Source organism: Anopheles marshallii, chromosome 2 (assembly GCF_943734725.1).
Source record: "Anopheles marshallii chromosome 2, idAnoMarsDA_429_01, whole genome shotgun sequence".
NCBI classification, from domain to species: domain Eukaryota; kingdom Metazoa; phylum Arthropoda; class Insecta; order Diptera; family Culicidae; genus Anopheles; species Anopheles marshallii.
The window spans coordinates 45,580,214-45,604,377 of NC_071326.1; the positions used below are offsets into that span (position 1 = coordinate 45,580,214).

At 41.9% G+C, this 24,164-nt stretch overlaps 1 protein-coding gene across 2 annotated transcripts in view; it reads right to left on the reverse strand.

Moving 5' to 3' along the window:
• LOC128719865 (uncharacterized) overlaps positions 1 to 23,624 on the reverse strand; it is a 41,352-nt gene extending 17,728 nt beyond the window's left edge. Inside the window, exons 1-14 of one of the 2 annotated variants that reach the window (XM_053813503.1) lie at positions 22,774 to 23,624; positions 18,054 to 18,125; positions 11,345 to 11,451; positions 10,147 to 10,440; positions 7,636 to 8,563; positions 6,491 to 7,115; positions 6,279 to 6,424; positions 5,659 to 5,793; positions 4,742 to 4,881; positions 3,642 to 3,677; positions 2,499 to 2,661; positions 2,255 to 2,396; positions 2,108 to 2,164; positions 1,730 to 1,807 (exon numbers count right to left, since the gene is read on the reverse strand). In XM_053813503.1, coding sequence (XP_053669478.1) covers positions 1,730 to 1,807; positions 2,108 to 2,164; positions 2,255 to 2,396; positions 2,499 to 2,661; positions 3,642 to 3,677; positions 4,742 to 4,881; positions 5,659 to 5,793; positions 6,279 to 6,424; positions 6,491 to 7,115; positions 7,636 to 8,563; positions 10,147 to 10,440; positions 11,345 to 11,451; positions 18,054 to 18,125; positions 22,774 to 23,624 — 3,774 coding nt within the window. The remainder of the gene's footprint in view (positions 1 to 1,729; positions 1,808 to 2,107; positions 2,165 to 2,254; positions 2,397 to 2,498; positions 2,662 to 3,641; positions 3,678 to 4,741; positions 4,882 to 5,658; positions 5,794 to 6,278; positions 6,425 to 6,490; positions 7,116 to 7,635; positions 8,564 to 10,146; positions 10,441 to 11,344; positions 11,452 to 18,053; positions 18,126 to 22,773) is intronic. The other variant, XM_053813504.1, reaches the window with a different exon arrangement.
• Positions 23,625 to 24,164: the final 540 nt, after the last annotated feature.

The following is a 24,164-nucleotide window of genomic DNA, read 5'->3' on the forward strand; positions in this document are numbered from 1 at the left end:
TCTTATGCTGTAACATTATTTTTGGTATATTGTTTTGTAACTTAACCAAATCGATTACAGCGCAATTCACCCGAAAAATGTAATACGCATTGTAGGGGCATAAAACAACTTTGATAACCCTTGGTCGATTGTTTACTGCTACTATCAACGATTCGCAAACAAACTGTTAAACAGTGATTATGTCATCGGAAGAGATGATGTTTACAATATTCGAGTCGAATTTTGGCACACTCCGGATGGAAGCATCAGTGGATTTGAGTGTAATATAATACAGTCTATTTTTTTTTACACCGATTATACTTGGCAAACAAAAATGCCATATTCACCTACTCTATCAATTACAAATAAAATGTGTCACTGTGCGTTGCTGTTAACGCACATCTACAACAAAAGCAATTTTACATCCTCGATGATGCAGGCTATAATTTTGTACGGGCTGGGCAAAGAATGGCAATAGTTGCGTTTGTTATTGTAAAATAAATATAACAACACATAAAACTAAACAGTCAAACTAATTTCCATTAATCAGAGCTATACATGGATATACAGACAAGGTAATAGATTTGGCAACAATACATCGAAGTGACATCAAACATACATCTATACGTTCGTCCTTTAACATACCAAACTGATCTATTTAATACTAATCGGTATGATAACTTGAGATAATAAAACAAGAATCGTTTATCTCTGTACGGATTACCAAATCATAAAACTAAGCGATCGGGAAACAGAAGCAACACATAAGCAACCTGCTCAATAGGGCTTTATAGTAGGTGGTCTAAATATAAAAGTAATGCCAAAGGATGCAATTTTGTCACTAATTAACGCTAAAAAACGTACTGATATGCAGTAAAAGTGCTGGTTCTCTAAAAGCTGTGAATAGAAGCTAAGTTGTACTAAGCTTTTTGCTGTCAAGTTCCGTAAAAACGTACACATATTATTTATTAAATAAGACCATTTCTTAGTATTATGTCTAAAATATAAAAAATCAACACGTATTAAGTGTATGTACTTTAATTGGTAGACATACGGCTTAGTCGTGAAAAACGCGAATAAAAAAATGTAACGGAAATTTAAAACGATCATTGTGGCATTACGTTATCATCAGCTATGGAGTTTGTTTGGTATAGGTTACCGTGACAATAATTGTCTATATAAAAACGCAGCATGTTTTGGCAAATACACCCAACAGCGTTTTTCGAACTATGATTTGATCTCACAAAACACAAAACGATAGAAGGTCAAATACGTCACCGTGTGTTGAGTCATACTAAATTTAAACGCTCTTTCATAACTTGTAAGTATAGCGTTTTCCTAAATTGTTCAAACAAGTAGGGTAGAAGTGAATAGTTAGCCGAACGAAAAGAAACTCTAGATTCAAACATAATACAATTACAGTACTATCAGACGATATCTATAGTTTTAACACTACAGTCTAGGTAAGTATGAACGATGCAATATCGGGGAATAAAATAAAGAGAGCAATAGATAGGGGACAGTAAATGGGCGTACGGTATTAAACAGCAATCGTTGAACGTTCACAAATTACATTACTACTACAATATTAAAGGAGTGTTGTTGCAGTGTTCCACATATAGGTATATGATTGTTTAAGAATATATCATTGCATACAGGCATAGTATCTAAAATGCAATTGTGTGACAGTTTTTAGCAGATATACATATCTGTAGTGATGTTCAGTACAAAGTTTGCAAACAATTCTAACCTCACAACCGTCCAAATCGTTAGATCCAGTTTGACTTTTGATTATGTTGTAGGTTTTAACGAACGGAGCCTTTAGCAGCTGTAGTTTTAGCAGTTCAAACCGCATCGAGAACGACGGAGATTTAAACGAACGAATAAACGAAATGGGAAAGATAAACGAAGAAATAAAGACAAATAATTAATCATATGTTGCCTTGCAACAGTTAGGGACATCGTAGGACCTAGTGAAACTGGTGGTGTAGATTTCCGTTTCATTTTTGATCAACACTGTACCTTGAATGCTAAAAAGCATCATTTGTTTAAAGTTTCTTACGCAAAGAGAAATATAAACTTTTGCAATTCTATTTGGTGATCGTGTACTGTTAGATGAACGACTTACCTCCCATGACTCGCGTGTGTACTCGGAGATTTCGCCTTCACTGGCGGAACGACCGTCCTATATAAAAAGATAATTTTGCGACATTAGATCATTTGGATTAATTGGATCATGTGGGTCAAGAATCGTAACTATAATACGTTTAACTACCTTCGACGGGCTGCCAGTTTTTGCTGCCCATTCAGTATCCATCTGGATGAGTTCGAAACCACGTTCCTTAATGGCGGCCTCATCCAGCTCGCCATACAGATGTTGCACCCAGGCATTCAAGAAGCGATACAATTCATCAACCCTAGCGACAGAGGTTTAATAGAAGTGGTTTAGCGTGATGCACTTTTTCGGCATAACACTTTTTCAGTGATGCACATTTAGTTAGATGTAAATAAATACTTACTTATTTTTTGGAATGCTAAACCAATACTCAGGACGTAGCTTGTTTTTGCCGTAGGACATTACCGTCGTCGGAAGGGGAGTGTTCTTGCCGATCTTGCGTCCCATGCGCAACCGAAGGTACATCGGTGGGTCCGGGCAGGCACGGGCCGGTCGTGGAATAAGTTCTATTGCGGAAAAGCGACGAGAGCGTGAAATGATAGCGATGTGTAAAACAGGACAATGTTGATTTGAAGGCTACAGTAGCATCCCTTGTATATAGATCATTCACATGCAGATTGAGAAATGTTAGATCATGCGTAGCTGGAGTGTAAATAAGCAAGAAAAAGTATCCGGACTCGTGCAATAGAACTAGTGAACATTTATCAACATCTTATTCTTAATAGATTATGAAAACGTTTGTTTTTAATAAAATAAAAGGGTCATTAAAAGTTCGAATTGTTTAAAAAAAATAAAAACTTTTAGCTGAAAAAGTATAACATATAAAATGAAAAAAAAAACTTTCCACTAAAATTCATGCATGTGGAATGTAAATTAAAGACGAGGATTACCCAACATGTACACAAGTAATAAAATGCTCATGCATTGAAAAATTTAACGTTTTACATGAGTCATTACGCGTTCCTACGAAATCAAACAGCCAATACTGGAAAAAGTATTCAGACGTGAAACATACCGAAGATGTGAAGACCGAAATACACGGATACACCAATGGAACAAATTAATACCATACAATGGTCTGACAAATGTAAGATAATAGTGTTACAAGTAGAACATGTAGCAATACAGTGCACAATAGACGTAGCGACAGAGGCGGACTGAGTTTACTGAACTGAGTAGGGCGACACGTTCGATGGATGAACACAGATGTTTTTTTTGTTACCCACGAAAAACGAGCGTATTAATATGAACACAATTGTTCATGATACGCAAATTAGTGACATGAATAAAACCAAAATATTACGACAACAATGTGAGGGCAAATATGATCATGACAAATGCAATGTATGATAATAATGTGTAAAACACTCGATCGTCACGGTTTTGTAACGACACAAAAAAATAACTTGACAAAAAATGTAGGATGGCCATAAAGAAAACATAAAAGGACCTTCAGAATGAGAAGCGAATGAGCACTGTAACCTACCAAGTTTCTCAAGCTGAGGAAACAATGGGGCCTTCACTGAAAATTTGTGAACAACGGTTGTTGTAGTTGTGATTGGTTGGTTCATTTGTTGATGTTTGTTGTAGTGATGATGATTGATTTGTAGGTTTGATTTTGTAGAAGTAGCAGTTGTTGGTAGTTTGTGTACAATGGCGTGGGAATGGTTTTGTTCGAAAGCACGCAGTCAGTATCGAAGGGATAAAGGAATGAGCGCAAAAGAGATATGTAAAGAAGAGAGACAAAGAAGAGTGAAAAACTGTCCAAATATACATATTCACGACAATATACTACATTGCAACACACTAACCGTCGTCGAAGTGCAAAACTGCACTTCGATCAATATTTTTTTTCTTCTGTGAAACATTGCACGTTAAATACATTACATGATATTTGATTCGCAATAACACAAAGTCCTGCAGAAATCAGCCTATCAAAAATTCCTAACACACTCACAACTTTGAACATATAGAATAAAAACATCATATTTCATATTGTCTGACTCGCGTTAAAGAATGCTTCTAAACGCCTACAAATGAAATCTATCGAATGAACTGCGGCTACATTAAAGGTGCAATTAATTTAATCAGCAGCGCATTAACTTGCAGGAAGATCTAATATGCATTGGTGCGAATAATCTTAGTGTTAGTTATTAAAAATAATCTATTGTTTATTACTTGAAAAGAGAAAATCATTCAATAAAATTGAAAATATCACAGTGCTTTCAGCAGCTGCACTAAGAACATAGACAACAAACATAAAATGTAGTGATAAATTACATCAATTAAAATAAACGTGAAATTGCAACATATGCATGTGTTATGTTTGCAATCTGCAATATAGTTACATATACTATCGATATTTCGAAGAAAGTAAAAAATAACTAAGAATTAACTATTGTGAACGCTATAAAATTTGCTAGCATCAATTTATGAAAGTTATTTTTCATATCAGTAACAAACGTTCCATTAAAGAACCAACAGTCAAGAAAATAAGTTTAAATAGAAAAAAACATATCGATATTAAACTGCTTCTTAACATTTGGTTACAGCGAACACAATACATGCACCGAATCCAATACTTACTGTCAAAGCTGACAAACAGTGTTGGCATGTCGTCGATGGACACCATCGAACGGTAGTCCAGTTTTGGTGGTGCCGGCTTCTGCTTATTCGCACTACCCTCAGAGGGATGCTGGCGAATGAATGTACCGATGGATGATCGTCTGAAAGTGGAGAACAGTAGATTAGCTTCGGTTCAAATATCAATCCTGCTTTTGTTAGGGAATTTCGCTAGCATACATTCTACAGGCATAACACATTAAAGTGTGGAATACATAGCGGACTATAGTATAACATACACTACACAATAAAAGGTCAACTTTATCCTTGATCCGAACTTTATCCGAACACATGAAGTAAAATGTTTCACTAAATTATTTCACGACCTTGCATCTTCAGCTGCTGCATGTGTATATAATTTTTACAAAAAGGAAATTAAAACACACTCACAGTAAGCTGCTTCGCTCACGGATAAACAGAAAATAAAAACGATCCTATTGATCATAGACAAACAAGCAAACTTAAGAACACGAAGTGTACTGTTGTCATTTCACGGGATGATCGTATTTTCATCCTCTTGACCTCTTACTATAAGCAAGCGGAGAATTGAGATGAAATTATAACATCAATTTGGCTGCAACTGTTATGCTAGAACAAAAGGGACACACATTGTAGATACCTACGAAAGAGGGTGTGAGAGAAATTATAATCTCTGTTGCAATAGGCTTGCTACATTTTGAGTTGAAATACAGCAGCACAACATTTCTATAACATCGCAATATAATGATTAAGAAATATGTACAGACAGAAAGTTCGGTAGAGTGAACAGGGTGAAAATTAAAAAAGAAAAGTACACAGAACGACAGCGAAAGTGTGACAAAAACATATTATCTTTGAGGTATGTGACTGTTATGGGTGTAGGATGTAATACAGATTCTTACCCGGCCGCAACCGGCCCCCCTGCTTGCGCTTCGTGCGGTGTCAGTGGTGGAACAGGTGAGCCTCCGGAGTCTTCCGATGGCGTTTTGGACAAAAACAAATTTCCACCCAGCTCCGAAACCAATGTGATGGGTGAGCTTTTTGGTTTGAAGTTGATTTTTTATGTTGCGTGATTCCCAGCAATAGAAAACGATATGGCGAAGGGGAATTTGGCATCAATTTACAAGAATAGCGTGTAACAAGTTTAGCCATTGTTGCCGGAAAAAAATCATACAAATTCAAACATATATAATTAAACGATAACGCGCCAAGATAATTTAATATATGGGCCGGTAAGGTGCGCTCTTAACAAAATAAAGTGGAATAAATGTGTTCAGTTGATGACAAACATATTGGAACCAAAATATTTGTTGTCATTGGCTGTCATTTAAATGAAGAAACAAGTTTGTGCGGTAGTGTTGCGAGATAATCAAATATGTATGACTGGTATCATTAGTTTTTAAATCCATGTTCTTTTGAAAACCACTCGTAGCGTTTAACAAACAGTGCGTTAAAACCAAATCGTTTAAATTATTGTCAATCATTGGTTGACATTAGCATGGATAGTTTTCACGGTACCTACCTGGAAAATACTTTTGAAAAGACACTCTGGTTAGAGTCACCAGTGTTCGGGGCTGATTCAATTGAATCCGACTTGTGACTGCTGTTGCCTCCTTCACCCGTCAATCCTTCAACCCATGCTAGTGGGTAGGACAGTCGCTTCAGCATCTAAAATAGAAAAATACAACATTAGTGTAAAGGTTTGATGTGAGTTAAACATTATCTGCTACCTACCTTATTCTTTTTCGTTTCGCCACCTTTGTCAAGTGATCCGGAACCGGCCGGAACGGTAGCACCATGAGGATCGTGTTCGTCTACGCTGAAGCTCACACTGGATGTTTTCTTCCGTCCGCCTGCATCAGATGTCAACGTTGACAAGGTGCTCTGATGTGAGGAGGACACTAGCGAGCTACTACTTCTTGGTGAAGTGTCGTGCAAATGTGTCGGTGCAATGGTCAGTGGCGGAACCCAGTCCGCGCTCAATACGATGTCCGCATCGCTGTAGACCTTCTTCGTTGCAATTGGTGCCACTATTGGTATGCTAGCGACTGAGCTAGCCGCACTGCTACCACTACCCCCTGTGGTTCCACCGCCCGTCGTCAGCGATGAACCGTGGGCCGGGTCACGGATGTCGATGCCCGAATCATGACACGATTGCTTTACTAGCTGACCATCACCGCCAGCAGCTTCAGCAATTGGTGGAATTACAACGTGATGTCCACCTGCGCTTCCCATACCACCAATGGAGCTAGCACCAGCAGTCGAGGAAGATGCTGCCGTTGTGCCGCTTCCTGTACTGGCAGCCTCTTCGTCGTCCAGAGATCTTCGAGATGATGATTGATCGCAATAACATTTTAATCTATATACTCTCCGTATAGCAGGAAACATCGAATGATGGTAAAATGATCCAGGAATTTTGGGACATAATGCAGGTTTTAATGCGGGGAAAACGAAAACAAAAGCAGAAACATAAAAATAAAACAATAATGAGTATAGTAAAATTTTAAATAACTTTCATTCCACAAGTTCCACTACGTTAGATCGTAACATTGTAACAGAAACCAAATTCATTGTTAATTCTTTACAAAGTGTGTTTTTGCCGAGTATACTCGGGAAAAGGTGCCCTTTCAATGTTAGGAGAAGGACATATCAACAAACTAATGTGAATTGTACTTTGGATTAAGATTGCAATAGATTTAAGCTCTACGGCCTGGCCGTTCTTCATGAATAGAAAAAACGTACGATGTGTTACCGTGACCTAAAGAAAAATTGTTAGTAAATTTTACCACTCCAACTACGACATGCGGTAAGGACGTGAGTATTGGTGAGTGAATGAGATTGATTACACTACAATGAACCGGTCTTAATGTGACTCTAACCTGTCCTTGCTGGGGATTGCCCAGTGCTGGTCCAGTAGACTTCTCCGTCGCTCCTCCAGGGAGCGCATGGTGGGATCCTCTAAGATATTGTTGGTCTTGTTTTGGTCAGTCTTATCGCCTGCCTGCTTCTGCTGTTGCTCGTTTGAAGCACCGGTACTGTGGTCGAGGGAATTGGGCGTGTGAGACTGCGACGAATCACGATCGTACGACAGGAACATGGGTGGCTCTGTAGATGGCGGTTTCGGTTCCACCGAGCTACCGCCACTTTCGGTCGAATCACCATGCAAACGCTGCAGGTTATTCGGTGTCACGAGATCGCGCTCGAATGCCTTCGGAAAAGCGTCACCGTCCCGCTCGTTACTAGAGCAGATCGATTCCTGATCGTCGCATCCCTCAACCGATCCAACTCCCAGCTCCGGGAACGTTTCGTCCTTAACGAGCAGCGAATCTTTACCGGGTGAATGAGTGTCACAGCGTGAACATGGTTTCTCCACCGGCACAGGGTGATAAATTTCAGCCTTCTCGGCTGTTTCATTGCCGCCGGCCGCACCCTGCACGCGCATGTGTGCAATATCGTTAAATATGGCCGCATTCACGATAAACTCCATCGGTGCAATGACACCGTAGCTTTCCGGACCGTGCTCGATGACTAGTGGATCCGACACATTCGGATCAAACATGACGGCGTTGGGGGTGACAAGCAGTACCCCACCTACTACTCCTTGACCATCGGTGATGTGCCGTACGTTGATCTTTAAGAAACGCTGGATAGTCACAGGATCGTCCTCATCGCCACCGACTGTATTTCCGGTCGTACCACCTCCTCCTCCACCACCACCAGCGCCACCGCCACTTTGTGTGTTCGGTGACGCAACACGCTCGATATGACCGGGTTTTGGTGACCCCGGGCGAAGTCCTTCCAGCAAATCTAAAAACAGGAACAAACATGACCAATTAGTTGCGCCATTGACTACTTTGCGGTAAACATCAAACAGAAATACTTTTGGAAGAAGTTTACGAATTGAATTTGGATCGCAGTAGTGAATGGAAATCAGTTGCCCACCCAAGACCTTCCAAGAGTGTGTGTCAACAAGCAAACCAGGCTAGGGACAATGATAGTGCCGTCACCCAAAAGATAAACATAGTCACCGAACGGACAGTCAACAAACCTGATAACTTTTCTCGCAAAAACGAAGCTCCAAAATCCATTGTCCACGATTGCATTTTTCACTTTTCTATATCACTCACCACCCCATCAATGAGTCATGTGGGAGAGAAACAGATTTTCTGATCGCAGAATCATTAGTCTGCTTTTTAACCAACTATCAGCGCTGTTACTACCGACCCGACAAACCTTGCAGTTGGATCTGGCTAATGAAGTCTGTTGGGCAATATGGACAGGTTAGTGTATGTACGATCTTATCAATGGCTTTACAAACACCATGGGTCGAGACCGACTGCCGGTAGTTGCGCCTACACGGCTTGGTTGCATTTGTATTGCGAGTCACAATTAACACTACCCTCCCAAAGGTTCTTATATTCATGGGTTCAATGTGTGCGTGTGTGCAAGTGGTTCGCTTTTTATCATTGCTGCATGATGAATCCAGTGACAATCACGACGAATTCGTTGATGATAGTAAAAATGTTATCTTAACACATGTTAGAGTTATGTTCCCAACATTATTGAATGATTATTTTCCGGTTGAACCTCACATATAGGTTATATTGCTGTTCTAGGTATCGATTACGGTTCTAGAGATCTTTAGTCATGGGAATTTGCTATCCTTCGCTTCTTTTTATTTATTTGTATTCGGCGACGACGATAAAACGGTCACTGCCTTGTGGGTGCTAGTAAAAATCAATGTTTAGTACAGTGCGACAGCAAGACATTGTCAAATTCACACATGACCATCTAGAACGGATGATGCACTTTAAACTACATTCGATTGTCAGCTGTTTTGCGCATTGCTTCGGTTGTATCGGGCGCTTACCTCCATTTTTGCAAAACACCACCGTTTTCAACATTTGATCAAACATTTACACAACCTGCACTTGCCATGAATTATTCGCTGTGTTGTGGCCACTTGTATTACGATTTGCAGGTAAATACAAATTTATACGCTCATGCCATCACTTCTACAATCTTGCATTCTAGCGGATAAAAGAAGCGAAATTAAATTTACACACTCTTTACACGGCATCAGCTGCACTTTGGTAAACTATTGATCAGGTGCGCGTGTAGAAAAAAAGTTGTGAAAGAAAACAACACAGCAAAACGCTGTTGTTTTGACAGCGTGACGTTTTTCGCCCCGTATTTCGCCCGGCGACAGGTTTTCAATCACAAAAAGCCACAGTATATCGCACTATGGGCTTGATGTGGGCCACAGTTGAACTGTTAGCGAACGATAAATTGACGGTTACAATCGTAGCGAAAATGTGAACACTTTGCTTGTTGCAGCTATTAGAACTACACTTTGCTTGGCTATCTTACTGAATCGTAAATATACATACCCTTTTCGTCCTGAGACAGATCTTCCTGCGAGCCCTTACGGCGGCCATCGGTGGGACTGTTGGAGGAACGTTCCGTGCTAGTGTCGGATTCACCATCGGCGCTCGCTTTGGCATTTTTGTCCGGTACGAGCAACTGCTGACCGGAGTAGATGAACGAACTGGCCAAACGGTTGAGTTGGGTCAATTCTGACGGTGTCGTATCGAAACGGGCAGCCACGGAGGTTAGTGTGTCCCGGTCCTTTACTGTATACGTAATTGTAGGTATCGTGGGCATCGAACGCTTCTTTTCGCCATCTACAACGAGACATCACAAACAGTTTAGACATTTCAAACGTATGGAACAGTTGATAGTATAATATTACGTGCTAGGAAAGCATCGGACCTTGCTGATTGAATTTGTACTGCTGTTTGCGACATTGAAATGTCAACAGCCCGTAAGATGGGTCAATGCACAATGAGGTACAACTCGATAAACTTTTACTATACACTACAATAAACCCATATTTCAGCAAAGGACGTTCACGGCGGCACAATATAAACGCTTTTCTTTGCTGAAACATAAGGCCTTGCTCATCCACTATCGATGAACAAACCATCGTGAGGATTTTCTAAACGTCTGCACTCAACAAACACTTCTGATTATTTGGTAGTCAGGTCAGACCACACTGGAGTCTTCCCTCTGTCAGAGAATATAGACCCTGCGTGTTTGGAGATTTTAACAAATTTGCTGACAAAAGCATAGACTGTCTGCAAAAGAAGCTCATATTTATCCCCAGAGGGGTAGGATGTGCATGAAGACGGAATGTAAACAAAGCTCTTGGAACAACGGACCTCAGGGCTGGTCCTAAGTGCACCATCGCAAAGCTGAAACAGCAGAAACGAGATCATGAAAATAGTCCGTTGCAACTGGTAGACAACAAAGTTGCACTAATCTGTTGAATCTGTTTTATGTTTATTTATTGATTGCACTCAAGTCACATGCAATGAAGAGCGATGGTTGGTGGTTATGCCTTTTCCAGTCGCACCAAAACCAGCCGGTTCAGAATGTTTTGGGTTCTTTAGACTTTGTAGGATACGAATGGTCACATGAACACTGAAGGGATGCATTGTTCTGGTTTCAAGTAAATCTTTAGGTTGGTAAGGATATGGTAATTCTTAAACAGTGTGGTAGTGCCTAACGGAAAACAAGAATTATTACCTTTTGATAGTCGATCGATGCTTTCAAATCTGCCTTCAACCTTCGAGCGCAGCGAGTCTAGATCGAACGGTGCGGCCAGTCCATGATCGACGCTCCTGGATTTGCTCCTGTTGAGATTACGAAAAGAAAAGAAAAAGCAATATATTACTGACGTGCAGGTTGTGAAAAGACCCGGCAATATTTCTCGAATGTCAACAAACAGAAACAAGGCACGTTACTGGCCACAATGTCCAGCCATAAAACTCGTACCATAATTCACTTAAATAGACACTAAACGTACGTATTTTACTATCTGTGGATAGTGATTTGAAATGTTCGATAAGCCAGGTAATATGAGGCTAATAAAATGTAAGCAAGCATAGCAGAAGCATGCACACGCCCTACGGTTATGGCTTATTGTACGTGCTCGGTGCGATATTAACACTTAAGACAGGTAAACACTTTCAGGCAGATGCCACTACTTACGTGGATGGTGGGGAGAGCACAGATGTGCGGTTGCTTTCGGTTCACAGTTAACCAATCTCATGCGGAGTGTTTGATCATGATTTTGATGGTGAATATCAGTTAACAGGTCATTTAAGCACATTAAACATTTTATGGAGCAATACAAGCGTAATGGTTGTGAGAAAGTTATAGTTGCTTGAAATATTTTTTAAAAATAAAAAACATTGGAGAATGATCGTGAATTAATGCAAAAAAAAATTCTAATATTATGGTAAATGATTGATGTTTTAGCGAGAATTATATTTAATCCCTTATTTTTATGGCGTTACAAATTATTTCTCACTTTTATCATCAAAAGCGAACTGACGCCTAGTTTAATGCAGAAAGAATTCGAATTCAACCGAAGAATTAAGATCACACGGAATGTCCATGTCAGGTGCGAAAATGGTCGTTCTTGTACCGTACGTTACACTTGCTAATTGGATAATTACTGTGATCACAGCTGTTGTTGTTCTACGACTTAACACCCTGGCATGGGCGCCTGTGTGTTGTTGGATAAATCTTTATCCTTGCGGTGTATGGAATGCTCGATGCTTGACAAGCATGCTCTTGTATTTTTATTGCAATGGTCCGACTGTTGTTATCTGCTAGAAGAGTCCCAAAGAGACAACTGCATTAACGAGTGAATGGCACCGAAAACCGGAAGCTCAATTAAGAACCCTGTGTAAACTAAATGGATCTGCGACCGGATTCTTCAGTGTTAGCCATGGAAGGTACTATTTTTTTAAGGATATGGTTTGTCCGTTTGCTAACTAACTGATGTAAACGCGTCTTTTGAAGCTTCTACTCGAACGTAGTACAGGTGATGGGGATTTAATTTCGAGTGAACTATCATCACGTGCGTTTGATTTATAGTCGCACACGGTAAAGACATCTCCCGCGGTGGAAGATTACGGCTTTCCTGTGCCTTTCCTTTGCTGTGGTCTTTTTGACACACCTGCCACGGCCTCCACGTTACGTAGGGGGTAAGGAACGATCTTCCTTCGCAATCACACTTCTCCTTGAGCGGCACGATCGAGGTTCATAAATCATGCCATACTTGAAAGTTTTGCCGCGCAAAATTCCATTCATCGCTTTGTGTTCGGATGGAACGAATGGTTCGAATCAACCCTCCTAAACTCATCTCAGTTCAGAGCTAGCTGGTAGGGATATCGGGCCTCTTCGCCTATCCGGTGTACTACCGGTTCCATGGCTCATCGTTTGCCACGATCAACGACGGGAGAGGTAAACAGTGCAGCATCCCCTTTTGCCACAAAGGCATCGTGAGCTAGTGACCTGGTGGTTGACGGCAGGTTCGCGGTCATTTTTTCCAATGAGATGACGGTATTGAGCGTGCGAATGGTAGTGGGGCAAAGAAAACCCCATACGCGCCACCATCAAGGAAAAATTTTGCACCACATTAAACTAGATTTATGCTTCCGGTAGGGCGATTAACTTGCCGTGCACTCTCACTGGGGCCCTCGTGTCTCTACATCCTTCACAGTGTTGTGCGTGTGTTCGTGTGTTTAAGAGTTGCTCGTCGCCAAGGGAGCTCGAGCTCGATTGCGGCTACTACGTGCGAACTCCCTTGGTAGGGCGATTCCTTGGAGTGGGGAGCGATGCGATGAACTCCGCAATGCTGCTGCAGGCAAAGTCCTACCGTAGTGTTTTTAAATGGAATAAATGACAGTAACTGTCGCTATCGCACTACTTTGCCATCTTGCGCGTACCAGTTAACCCGGCCAGGCAGGGCGAGAAGGGCAACAACACCTGACGGCTCTAGCGGGCGGCGTGCATCAAGATAATTATAACACAAATTTGACACGATCAGTAGCTGCGGACTACAGTAAGAGCCGCTGATGTATGGGATTGTCGCAGAATATGGTTGTCTCCATAGACACCCGGCAGGTGTTGCGATACTATCGTTATACCTCCTCGCTGAAGGTTACACACCGAGCGGGCTCTAGAATCTGTATCGGTATCGGTAGTTGATTTAACGCAATCGATAGCACATTAAGGCACTACTACACCCCAGTGTGCTGACCCGTAAAGGAAGCGTAACATCTGGTGCAGAACAGACGGCAAGCGTGGCAGGTAGTTGCGCGCGAAAGGAGGGACAGATGATGAACTATATGGTTGTAGATCGGCGAGATACAGGCAAGAGTCACCGTGTTTGAATGCGTGTTTCATGGGCCACAGTCACCGTAGCGTGCGAGCCAGTGTATTGATCTAGGAGAAAGATCTTATCATCTGACGTTAAAAGCAATCGGGTCGTCAGCTTTGCTAGAGGTCAGAAATCTAAGCGCATGGATTCGTGACGCTGACGTTGACGCGGGTGCCTTATAATTAAATTATGCACGATAAATCTGTCAATCTGCCGTAGCGCACCGCTGTTCGGTGCACATCGATCGCAAAACATGGCGATATCACCTAAAAAGTGAAATGGACCCAGCAGTAGCAACCATCGCCCCATTGCTCACAGCGCCGGATATTATGCCGACTGATATGGGTTTGCGGTGTTACCGATTGTTTCGCATGATTGCAACGCTGGCACGCTACAAATGCTGGGTGCACAATTGCTATTGGATGGCAACCTTTTCAGTAAATGATTATGGCTGAAGAATTTCAAGTTCAAAGCACCCTACAGCGCTGCAATGATTCCAGCAAACGTCCATCGAAACGTGTGTCCCCGGAGTGCCACTGAACGAACGTTGTGCGATTCCATCCGTCTGCCGCTTTGTGGGCTATGGCCGGAAATTGATCCCAATCGGTGCCAATCGAGCATATCGAAAAACCACAATTCGTATGACATTGAACCCATCCGGAAAATCATGGTTGCCCATCATTCTTAACGCTGGGCATGGTATTGGACCACAGGACGTTCTAGGGGTTTTCATGTTTTTGTAACAGAAAAGATGTCTTGCTACTCCCCGTATTTGTCGGGAGGTCTTCGATACATGGTGAAGAGTTGCTGACAAACCGTAGGGTATTTCTACCGTAGGGTATACCTTAACCATGCAGTATAAGAATAAGACTAATTTTACTGCTTCGTAATTTGTAATAATATTATAATATCTGATTATATTGCATTTTTCTACGTGGCTGGAATAATCCAAAGAACCGAATAAGTGACCGTGATTGTTGTGATTTGCTCAAGAAATCGTGGCTTCATCTCATTTTGTCAAGCATATCTGGCTTTCTTTATCTTTTTCATATTGGACTATTGAGTTATCAAATCCTGCGAACAATTCCTGTCCGGATGGGATTTCGTACAGGTCCCATCGTATGAAGACCAGCGACACTATTCACCACGGGAGTGCCATGCATCCGGATATCATACTTAAAACATACTTAAAATCAGGTTGAAATTGCATGTTTTCCGATTCAATTCCGTTTAAAACAAATTGATTGTTTAAACCCCTTGGAAAGCTTAACGGGATAGTGAAAGAGAGCTTTAAACTCCATTCTTTCCTTTGCTTTATTCAACACTACAACTGATTTTATTTTTAGCGCTTCTGTTAATGGTCACTGTACAAACAATTAATTTGAATTGGTTGAAGACTTGCATTATGTTTTAATATGTTTTTGAGTTCATGACGTATTTAAAAGATGGATCGAAGAACTATTAAGCATGATGAAATGCAATAAATTCAAGAATTCAAGAGAAATCCTATGCTAAGTGCATCAGAAAAAAATGCTAATATGGCCTTTTTTTAGATAGGAGAAGACATAAACGAAATCTGATGATCAGACATATCGGGAGAATACGAAGAGTTTGAGTTTGAAGAGTTAAAGTTCGAACAAAACTTCGAGAGCAGTTGCCTTACTATTTTAGTTGTGGCCATTGCGCATTAACTTAAAACATTGTCCAATTTTTGTTGTGCGAATAGAATTGCTAAAAGACATTAAACAGTGTTGAGTTCTGCTCTAGATGACAGGAGATTTGTAGGAAAAATCGCTGAAATTTGTCCTTTTTTATGTGTTACTCCTGCGTTACTCCAGAATTGATGCGTCAAAGTTATGCATCATCTATGGTGGAACAGTTTTACCCCCCTTGTTGAAGTGACTGTTTCGATAGTTCTAGTGTTTTATTCGTTTGCTTGTAAGGTACATCCACCTCTAAATGTCTACTTATTTGTGATTTCCATAAAGTGGTAGTAGTTGTTTGTAACATCCATACGCATACAAAAACCCAACATGAACACGTAATGCAAACACGTATGTCCATCGGAAACTGTTTCTTGCTTTTCTTTATCTACTTGGTAGTGTATGGAGCGGTGTTGAATCTTGTCGCATGTGGAACTTTGAACGCTTTATTGCCAGCGATTCAGACACCACCATCCACAATGGCTACGATCGCGTTCCGCGACATATTATGGCCAGACCATGTAGGTCTCTGCTATGGATCTGCAGAAAAGCTTCGTTCATTCGTAATTGCACATCGTGTTCTTCGTGCCGGATTATGTTTTGCAGAGCTACCGGAAATGCAAATGAAGCTTCCCAATATGAAGGCAACCAACGCGAACGGTACGTCCGCTCTGTGACCTACGCATAATCCACGTGTGCCTTAGGTGCCGAATAATTAGTCACGGGATAATAAAGAATCAGTGGCCACTTTCGGCACACCGTTCACTCCTATCCCTATCCCTCGGTCCATTAAATGGGTAAACAAATTTCGAAGGTTATTGACAGCGTGTGTATGTGACGCCATATCACAAATCGAACGGCACTATTTTACATGCGGCGTATTGCAATTGTTTTCGATTAGCTCCAAGTTACGCACCGCATGCGATGGCCGTATGTCAAGGTGAATGGCGTTGAAAGATTAACGAAAAAAGTATATAGTTTAATGTTGCGTCTTTCATACCATTGTCACTCGAGAAGCACATGGTCATAGGTTTTGGAGTCACTCGTTGAGTCACATTCCACCCTACCGATGACACGCAATGTAACGCACGTTACGAAATGTGGCCTTGAAGGTTACCGTATCGAAAGCACTTGAATTTGGCTAATTAGTACACATGCGCATGGGCATACGAAAGTGGGTTGAATTAGTAACAAAAACAAAACGATTTGTGATAATGGTACGGTTTATCGCGGTTTATCAACCAGACCACGAAAAAAAATCCTTTAGTAATTTCTAGACCCTTCCTCAGGCTTAAAATAACTAGTTTCAGCTTTTCATAGTCTATTTCACCTCAACACTGTCAAACCCATGCAGAACACATATAACTTTGCATCAACCATGAATAACATTTTACAATAGCATTTACATTCGACCATCAACAGCGTCTCGTTTTTCATTTGATTTTGATTCATCTGATTAGCAAAACCAATAAATCGATTGCTGCACCTCTCATGGTCGAAAGTGGCTCCAAAATTAAGAAACACCATAAACTCATCAGAGTTTAGTGCCGTTGGTAGGATTGGTTTGTTTCGAGAGGATGTAGGTATAAGGAAAAAAGCTTGATGATAAATCGTCAAACATCTGCAGGCTACTAGCGAATGAATGATATCGCCCCATCTTAGCGGGAAGCGGTACGTCGAGCCGTACTTCGAGGTGAAGGTCAACACTACAACGCTAAGCTGACCGGTTGTTGTTGTTTGTAGGACCGTTACCATCCATCACCACTTAAAGGGCCGAGTTAAAGGGCCTCTTGGCTTAATTCGGTTGATGAATCATTCCGTTTGTGCAACGGCCGGCAGTAGGACAGATAAAAATAGATTTAAAACAACCGTGATATTTGATGTTTTCCGAAAACAACGGCTCCGGAACGACCTCACGTGAACGACAACAACTCAACGTTCAAGACGGTAAATTGCGTGTTAATGTGCTAACGGAAGCAAAGAATGTTCCGCGTCCGGCGTAAGGCAATGCGAAGCAACGGTCGCGAACAAGTGTATTAGTTGTCGGTATTTTATGTAAGACGTGTTTATGCTCGCACATTATCAAACACCGGTGAGGTAGCGATGCCCTTTTTTGTGGATTCTGCTATTTTAAATCATACATGTTACTGGCAATACCCATCGATCAGACGTGGGACGATACGGGTAATAAAGTCACAAATTATTGATGGGTTAATGAATGATACTGATGATGGGTGGTGATATTAACAAAAAAAATGTAAAAGTAATGAATGTAATGGATGAAACGGAGTATTGATAATTGAAAGCAAATAATTTAAAAAAATATAATCTAAAACGAAAAAAGAAAACAACAACTAACCTTCGGTATGGTGGGCTACTGAGAGTGTCGGAGCTTTTGGACAGTATCACGTCCTGACTAGCCCTACGTGTCCTGTGCAGTGGGATCAACGATCGTAATCATGGAAGGATGATGATGGTGCATGGGTTGTAGCATCAATCGTACACACAAACGGGACGGGATAGTTTACGGATCGTGCCATTAGAGACGGTCGGGCGCCAACCAGTACGGGAGGGATAATTGAATGCAGAAACATACATTTGGGGGAAAAAATAGACAAAAAGAAACGAAACAAAATAAAATAAAATAAAACAAATTCTACACTGTAGAGTTTTTTCTAGCTGTGGAGGAAATTAAAAACATAAATGTGAAATTATGCTAATATGTAAAACATAAAGTAACAATGATTGATTTACGGATTACGTGTTTGAATAGTTGGTTATCATTTGTGCTCTTGTAAGTAAGTTTGTAATTCAATTTATTCTTCAGACAACACTAATCAATATCCTTGTCACCAGAGCTGATCCAGGTGTAGAAATGAAATAAAAAAAACACATTCAATTTGTGTGTCGTAATTATATTTCAGGTTCACCATTTAATCTTTGTGCTACGCTATCAGTTAATGTTTCATTCTTTTTTACGTTCACATTGTGGTTGCGTTGCATCGGCAGAGCCACGCTGATTTCGATTGCGTTGGGCTAGTGATAAGGGAATCCCGAAAACAATGTACATATTCCTGAAGCGCAACAGAATTCAATCAAATTATATTTGTACTGATAGTCGATAGCTAATTACTATCCACAGTTGACTGGACTGGATCGCGGTGTGATTAAAACTCGTGACATGTTCTTTTTGTAAGTAATTTTAAATTTCAGTACATTTTTTCATGGTACAAGCAAAATAGTAAAACTGAAATGGATAATCATTACCAGAAAAAAACAACTTCAAGATTACAAGAAAAAAACCACATCAATTTTCGAGCCCACAGCTACAGCTCAAGATCGTTTTGGTATGGATGAATCATTCAATTAAAAATGAACGGCGACTGCCCACTGGGAAACGGTACACGCATTAAGATAAGGGCGCAATGGATTTCCTTACCAGTAGTGCTCCTTAAATTTAGATAAGTGATTTTTAATCTTCTTTGGCTTTTCCATCGTTTGGTTTTGATACCACTTGTCTCACAATATCACCGTACGCAGACATGCAAGGTCACGCCGAATTTTAACTAGGTGTCGTGTTCAACAACCTACAAACGAACAGCAAACATGCATCAAAACAACATTCAGAAAAGTATGTTGCCGCTCAGCAGAAGACACGTGCAGCGCAGTGAGAGCCACTTGGGATTTTATCGGCCGTAATCACAGCACGCACTTCACGAGCGCTGCTGTTGCACAACGATGCACACTTTTTTTTTTAACCACTGTACAACAAACACTTATTGCATTTTGGGAACGAATAGGACGACAAAAAAAATAACACTCGCACAAACGCACAAAATGTCCTCACGGTATGTAGGCGGTACGCGCGTATAGGATGACCTCCGCGATCGGTATAAGAAACCCAAGTGGTGCAGAATGTAGGTGAGATCGTCCAGCCCGAGCAGCACGAATGCGTCCCCAAACCGATAACGAAACCTTCCGAGGGCGCCCGGCAGCAGAAAGCGACAGACACTCACAAATCGCCGTACACGACGAGTGATGGTCAGCTGATAAGTCTCCTTTTGGGAAGGGTTTGTTTAAGATTTCATAGTCAACACACCCATGGGCTACCTGGTTTGGTGGTCAGAAATGGAGGGCAAGTGGGTTTGCAAGGGATCCCAAATATTGATTCCAGCAGCAGCAGCAGACTGCGGTTGTACCACTTCACTCTAGCCTACCGAACTTGGCCGCTTATCTGTTCCTGGGGGTGAGGAGAACGACACACACACTCATGACGACAAAACGGGCGACGATATGCAATCAACGCTGGATGAAGTGAGAATGAATGCGTCAATTTTTGTGTTTGTTACACTGGTCGGCATATTGCTGTTCTGTTTCACTTGGGCAAAAACCGATGGTACGGCTGTGGGAGCTGTGTGTTTATGGTGGATGAAGTGTTTCCTCCAGAGCACGTGACACCGACAGCCCGATAGTGGATCAAACTCGATGCAGGCGGTTGCTTTAGCCATTCGACGCGGCACATAACCGTGCATTACCGCACAGCTAGGAAACTGTTTACCGAACCAGGCAGACTCCCTCGAGTGATCGTTAATCCCTTTATGAAGGATCAAGTGTTGGACCAACGGATTAACTGGGCAACCGTGGTTTGTTTGTCTTCCCAAATGCTGGCCCGTTGTTGCTCTTCGTGAGGGAATCGAGGCAAACCGAACAATTTTTTCCAATATTTACCAGCCAGTTTCGATTCGACTTCGGTGCAAATTGTGTGTCGGAAGTGGAACTGGCGCGTTTTGGATTTGATCCTTCATCTAACAATCAATTTTGGGAGCTGTTGTCAATGTACCTGGCGATATAACCGCGTACGACAATAGTAACATATGTTACACCGGAAATTATGTGTGATTCATGTCCCTGCCACGTGGCAGTATGTTCAGCGTGGAATGTCTTGAGAGCACTGATTAAAGCAGTTTGGATGGCTGTCCAATCGAACCGAGATAAGTAATGATTTATCGCTGAAGGTTTTTCTTTCCACCCCTTTCGTCTACCCGGTAAAGTTGGTGGCAAAGAAGATAAAGATGGCGCGATGAAAGGATGATTATTTAATATCAACAATTCGCACCGGTTGCATGACAAGCAAGTGGGTGGCATATTGGTCCAAATGTTTATGTTACAAATCATTACAGATGCCATCACTCATTCAATTGAATGGATGTTGTTTTTCTGGTTCGCGAAATTATTGCATCATCTCATTTTATCCCGACTTTTTTCGTTAGCTCTAGGCATCATCAGTAGTTGACTGAATTAATATTATGCTTTTAACAATTAAATGCCAGATTGTTTTGTATTGTTTATGATAAAAATATCAACGCACAGATGCAGAGATAGTTAGACTCAAATTCCTTTGCAACAGCCGGTGATTTCTAAAGACCAGAAGAAGCGCTAGGAAGAATAAGAGCACAGCTCGCAATCTGAAGTGCGCATCGCAAGTGCTCCTCTGACATTATCATCGAGCACCCATCAGCTTCCTAATAATCATAAAAAAAACCTACCGTAAAGCAGTGTCTACTGAAAGACCGAACCGGCAATCTTCACACCGATTCACGTCCGCACACAGTGATGGGTAAGTAGAGTCATATTCTAAAGCCAATCGATTCATCCCTGCTTAACGTCAGAATCAAAATGTCGAGCTTGTTAATAGGATATAGATCACGATTTTATGGTATTTTCTTCATCGTTTGTGCACGACAGAATAATAAGGTTTGAAATACGCGATGGATATAAGGGGGGGTGAGTTTGCTAGCAACGCGGCCATTGACATAAAGTGCTCATCTTCGTCAGGCCGATTGTTTCGCCTAGTTGGGTTCAGCAAATCTACTGGCAGATGGAAACGAGAAGAAAATTTTACATCCACAACTCTGGTACCATGATTCTGCAACATAACATTCAAATTACTCAATGGATCATCGGGCCGGCCTGCAAACGGCGGTGTCAGTAGGACGGTGGCATGATATCACGCATGAAACAAAACGCCTGTCATCAGTCACGTAGCCATGCTCCACCGGGTGGATGGATGGTAGCCTTCACCCGAATGACGGAAAACGGAAGTGAACAAATAGAATCGGTTTCGGTCGATGTCTTAGAAACCAAACAACACGGAAAGAATAACAGCCTCCGACGAAGATAGATTTCAATTGAGATCAATCAAACGATGCTCCCACCCTTACTGCAAAGAGTAGCATTAACTTCTATTGCGGTACAAATATAGGAGGATCACCACGGAACTGCTACCGGGTGTCGAAAATTGACGCAAAAAGTTCCCTACTTCTCTATTTAACGAATTTAAGAATGACTAGTTACGGTCGTAAAGTTACTGATAAGATATCGTAACACAACCATTGTATTAATGTTTTCCATTCCACATCTCTTCATTTAAGCTATCGTTGGTGACGGTGCTTAAAAGGCCTGACGCGGATGACATAAAATATCACGGCAACGCAATGCAACAATGCAGTTTACGCAACGGAAACTAGGTCAGGGTCCGATTGGCAAGTGCAAGCAATGGTGACATGTGCACCTACTTCACGCTTGCTGTAAAACCTAAACACTAGCTTGAAGTGGGTGTAAGCTGTCGTAGGGTATGAAATACAATACTATCGCTAAGATAACAGCATCTATGCTATCTAAAGTCAGCATACGCACGTTATGCTGCTGTGAGAACCGTAACATCGGAAGCAGAGACGTACATCTAGACGTGTTTTGTGTCCAGGAGATGATGGAGACTGTCGACTACCAGTTAGTGTGTATCAGGTGTTGGGTTAAATGTTAGTGGACAAATATTAGTGCTACCCGAATGCTGAACAGTGGAGGTGAAGTATGTACTGCCTTCAACGGTAGTACATTGACCAGGAAGTGTTATTTATGTGTTGATGCGTTTGTATTGTCCATTGTGAAGAAAGTACCAAGGTACGCCGGCCATTAACGAGTTTGCTATTCTTAACGATATATCAGCGTTCGAATATTGATCTTCCGTTCCTGCGGTAGGAAACACAAAGCCACAACCCAATCTGGCACTAGATAATCACCTTTGTTTAAGATTATCCGGCACGAAGATGTTCCACCAAGAGTGACGTTTTTCCCGTCCATATTTGCCCGGACCGTACGGTGACGAATCGAGACCGTGCACCGAGCCAAAGCTGCTGAAACTGGCCGAGTCTTGCTGCATGGTGTCGCTGCCATCGAGTGACGCCATCATGCCCTTGCGGCGTCGCCGTTCAAGTTTAGTTTGCCAGGAGGATGAGCGCCGGCGCTTCTTGTCATATCCTAGCGAACTGCCGGCAGCACCGTAGGAGTCCTGCTGCTGATGGTGAGCGGCATTCGAACCAGCTTCACCCAGCATCACGAACGTATCCGTGTTGGGTGAATCGTTTTCGATATCTGATTCACCCGTCTTGATGTATTTCTCCGGTATGGTACTGATCGAGTGGCCGTTGTGATTGTGATGGCCGTTACCCGCACCGGACGCCGACAGGGAGGACGATTTGGAGTCTTTGCGACCACCGCCAAGAAAAACGACCGCGATCGAGCTGCGTCGCTTGTTGCTTTTTTCTGTACCATTGGAACTGCGCGAACCACCGCCGAGCAGGGCCAAACCTAGCGAACTACGCCGCGGGGGCTTTGTGGTGAGTCCATTTTTGATGTTCATAGTGCTGTTGCTGCTATTACTACTGCTCCCGTTGCTGCCATTGGTGGAGGTAGTGCCAGAACTGCCGGTCGTCCGTAAGCTGTGCAGTAACACGCTATCGCTGCACACCGAGGTCGTTGTCGTTGTCGAGAGACTAGATTCTTCGTCCAGTGATACTAACGTCGGAATTGAGCCGGTGCTGTAGTCCTTCCGCGAACGGTACTTGCCCGGCGCGGTTAGTATGCTGGTCATGGCTGATAGTATATGCGCTGAAGCATAGAAGTGGGAAGATAAGCACAAAAAAAAGCCGATCGAACCGGAACGATGAAACGTTGTGGGTAGGGTTATATTTTTTGCTGAAAATAGTAAACCTTTACAAACAACCATCGATGAAGTTCCCTAAGAAGCAAACGATTGTACTGTGTTTCCTTAAATTTGTTCTACTCGAATATCGAATGACGTACAGCGGAGTGTTTCCAAAAGCCGGAGTTTGGTTGGCTAAGACTTGAGAACCAGTGTTCTGAGCGTGACCCATGTCAGATTATGTTTGCAACGGCTATTAAAAACTCTGCAAATGGGGAAACCGACATTGTTGTTGGGTGGTCACGTTTCGCTGTAGAGTTTGGTAAGTGAAAAAGGAAGAAGCTACTTTTGGAACAAGGTCAAAAGTTGCTTGCGAGTTGAACTCGTTTGGTAAAGTATCAGATCTTATTGTAACAAAAAAGCGTGCATTTGTACATCACCATCACCAAAGACCCTCTCCGCTCCATTACAGTTCGCCTTTGGAGATCG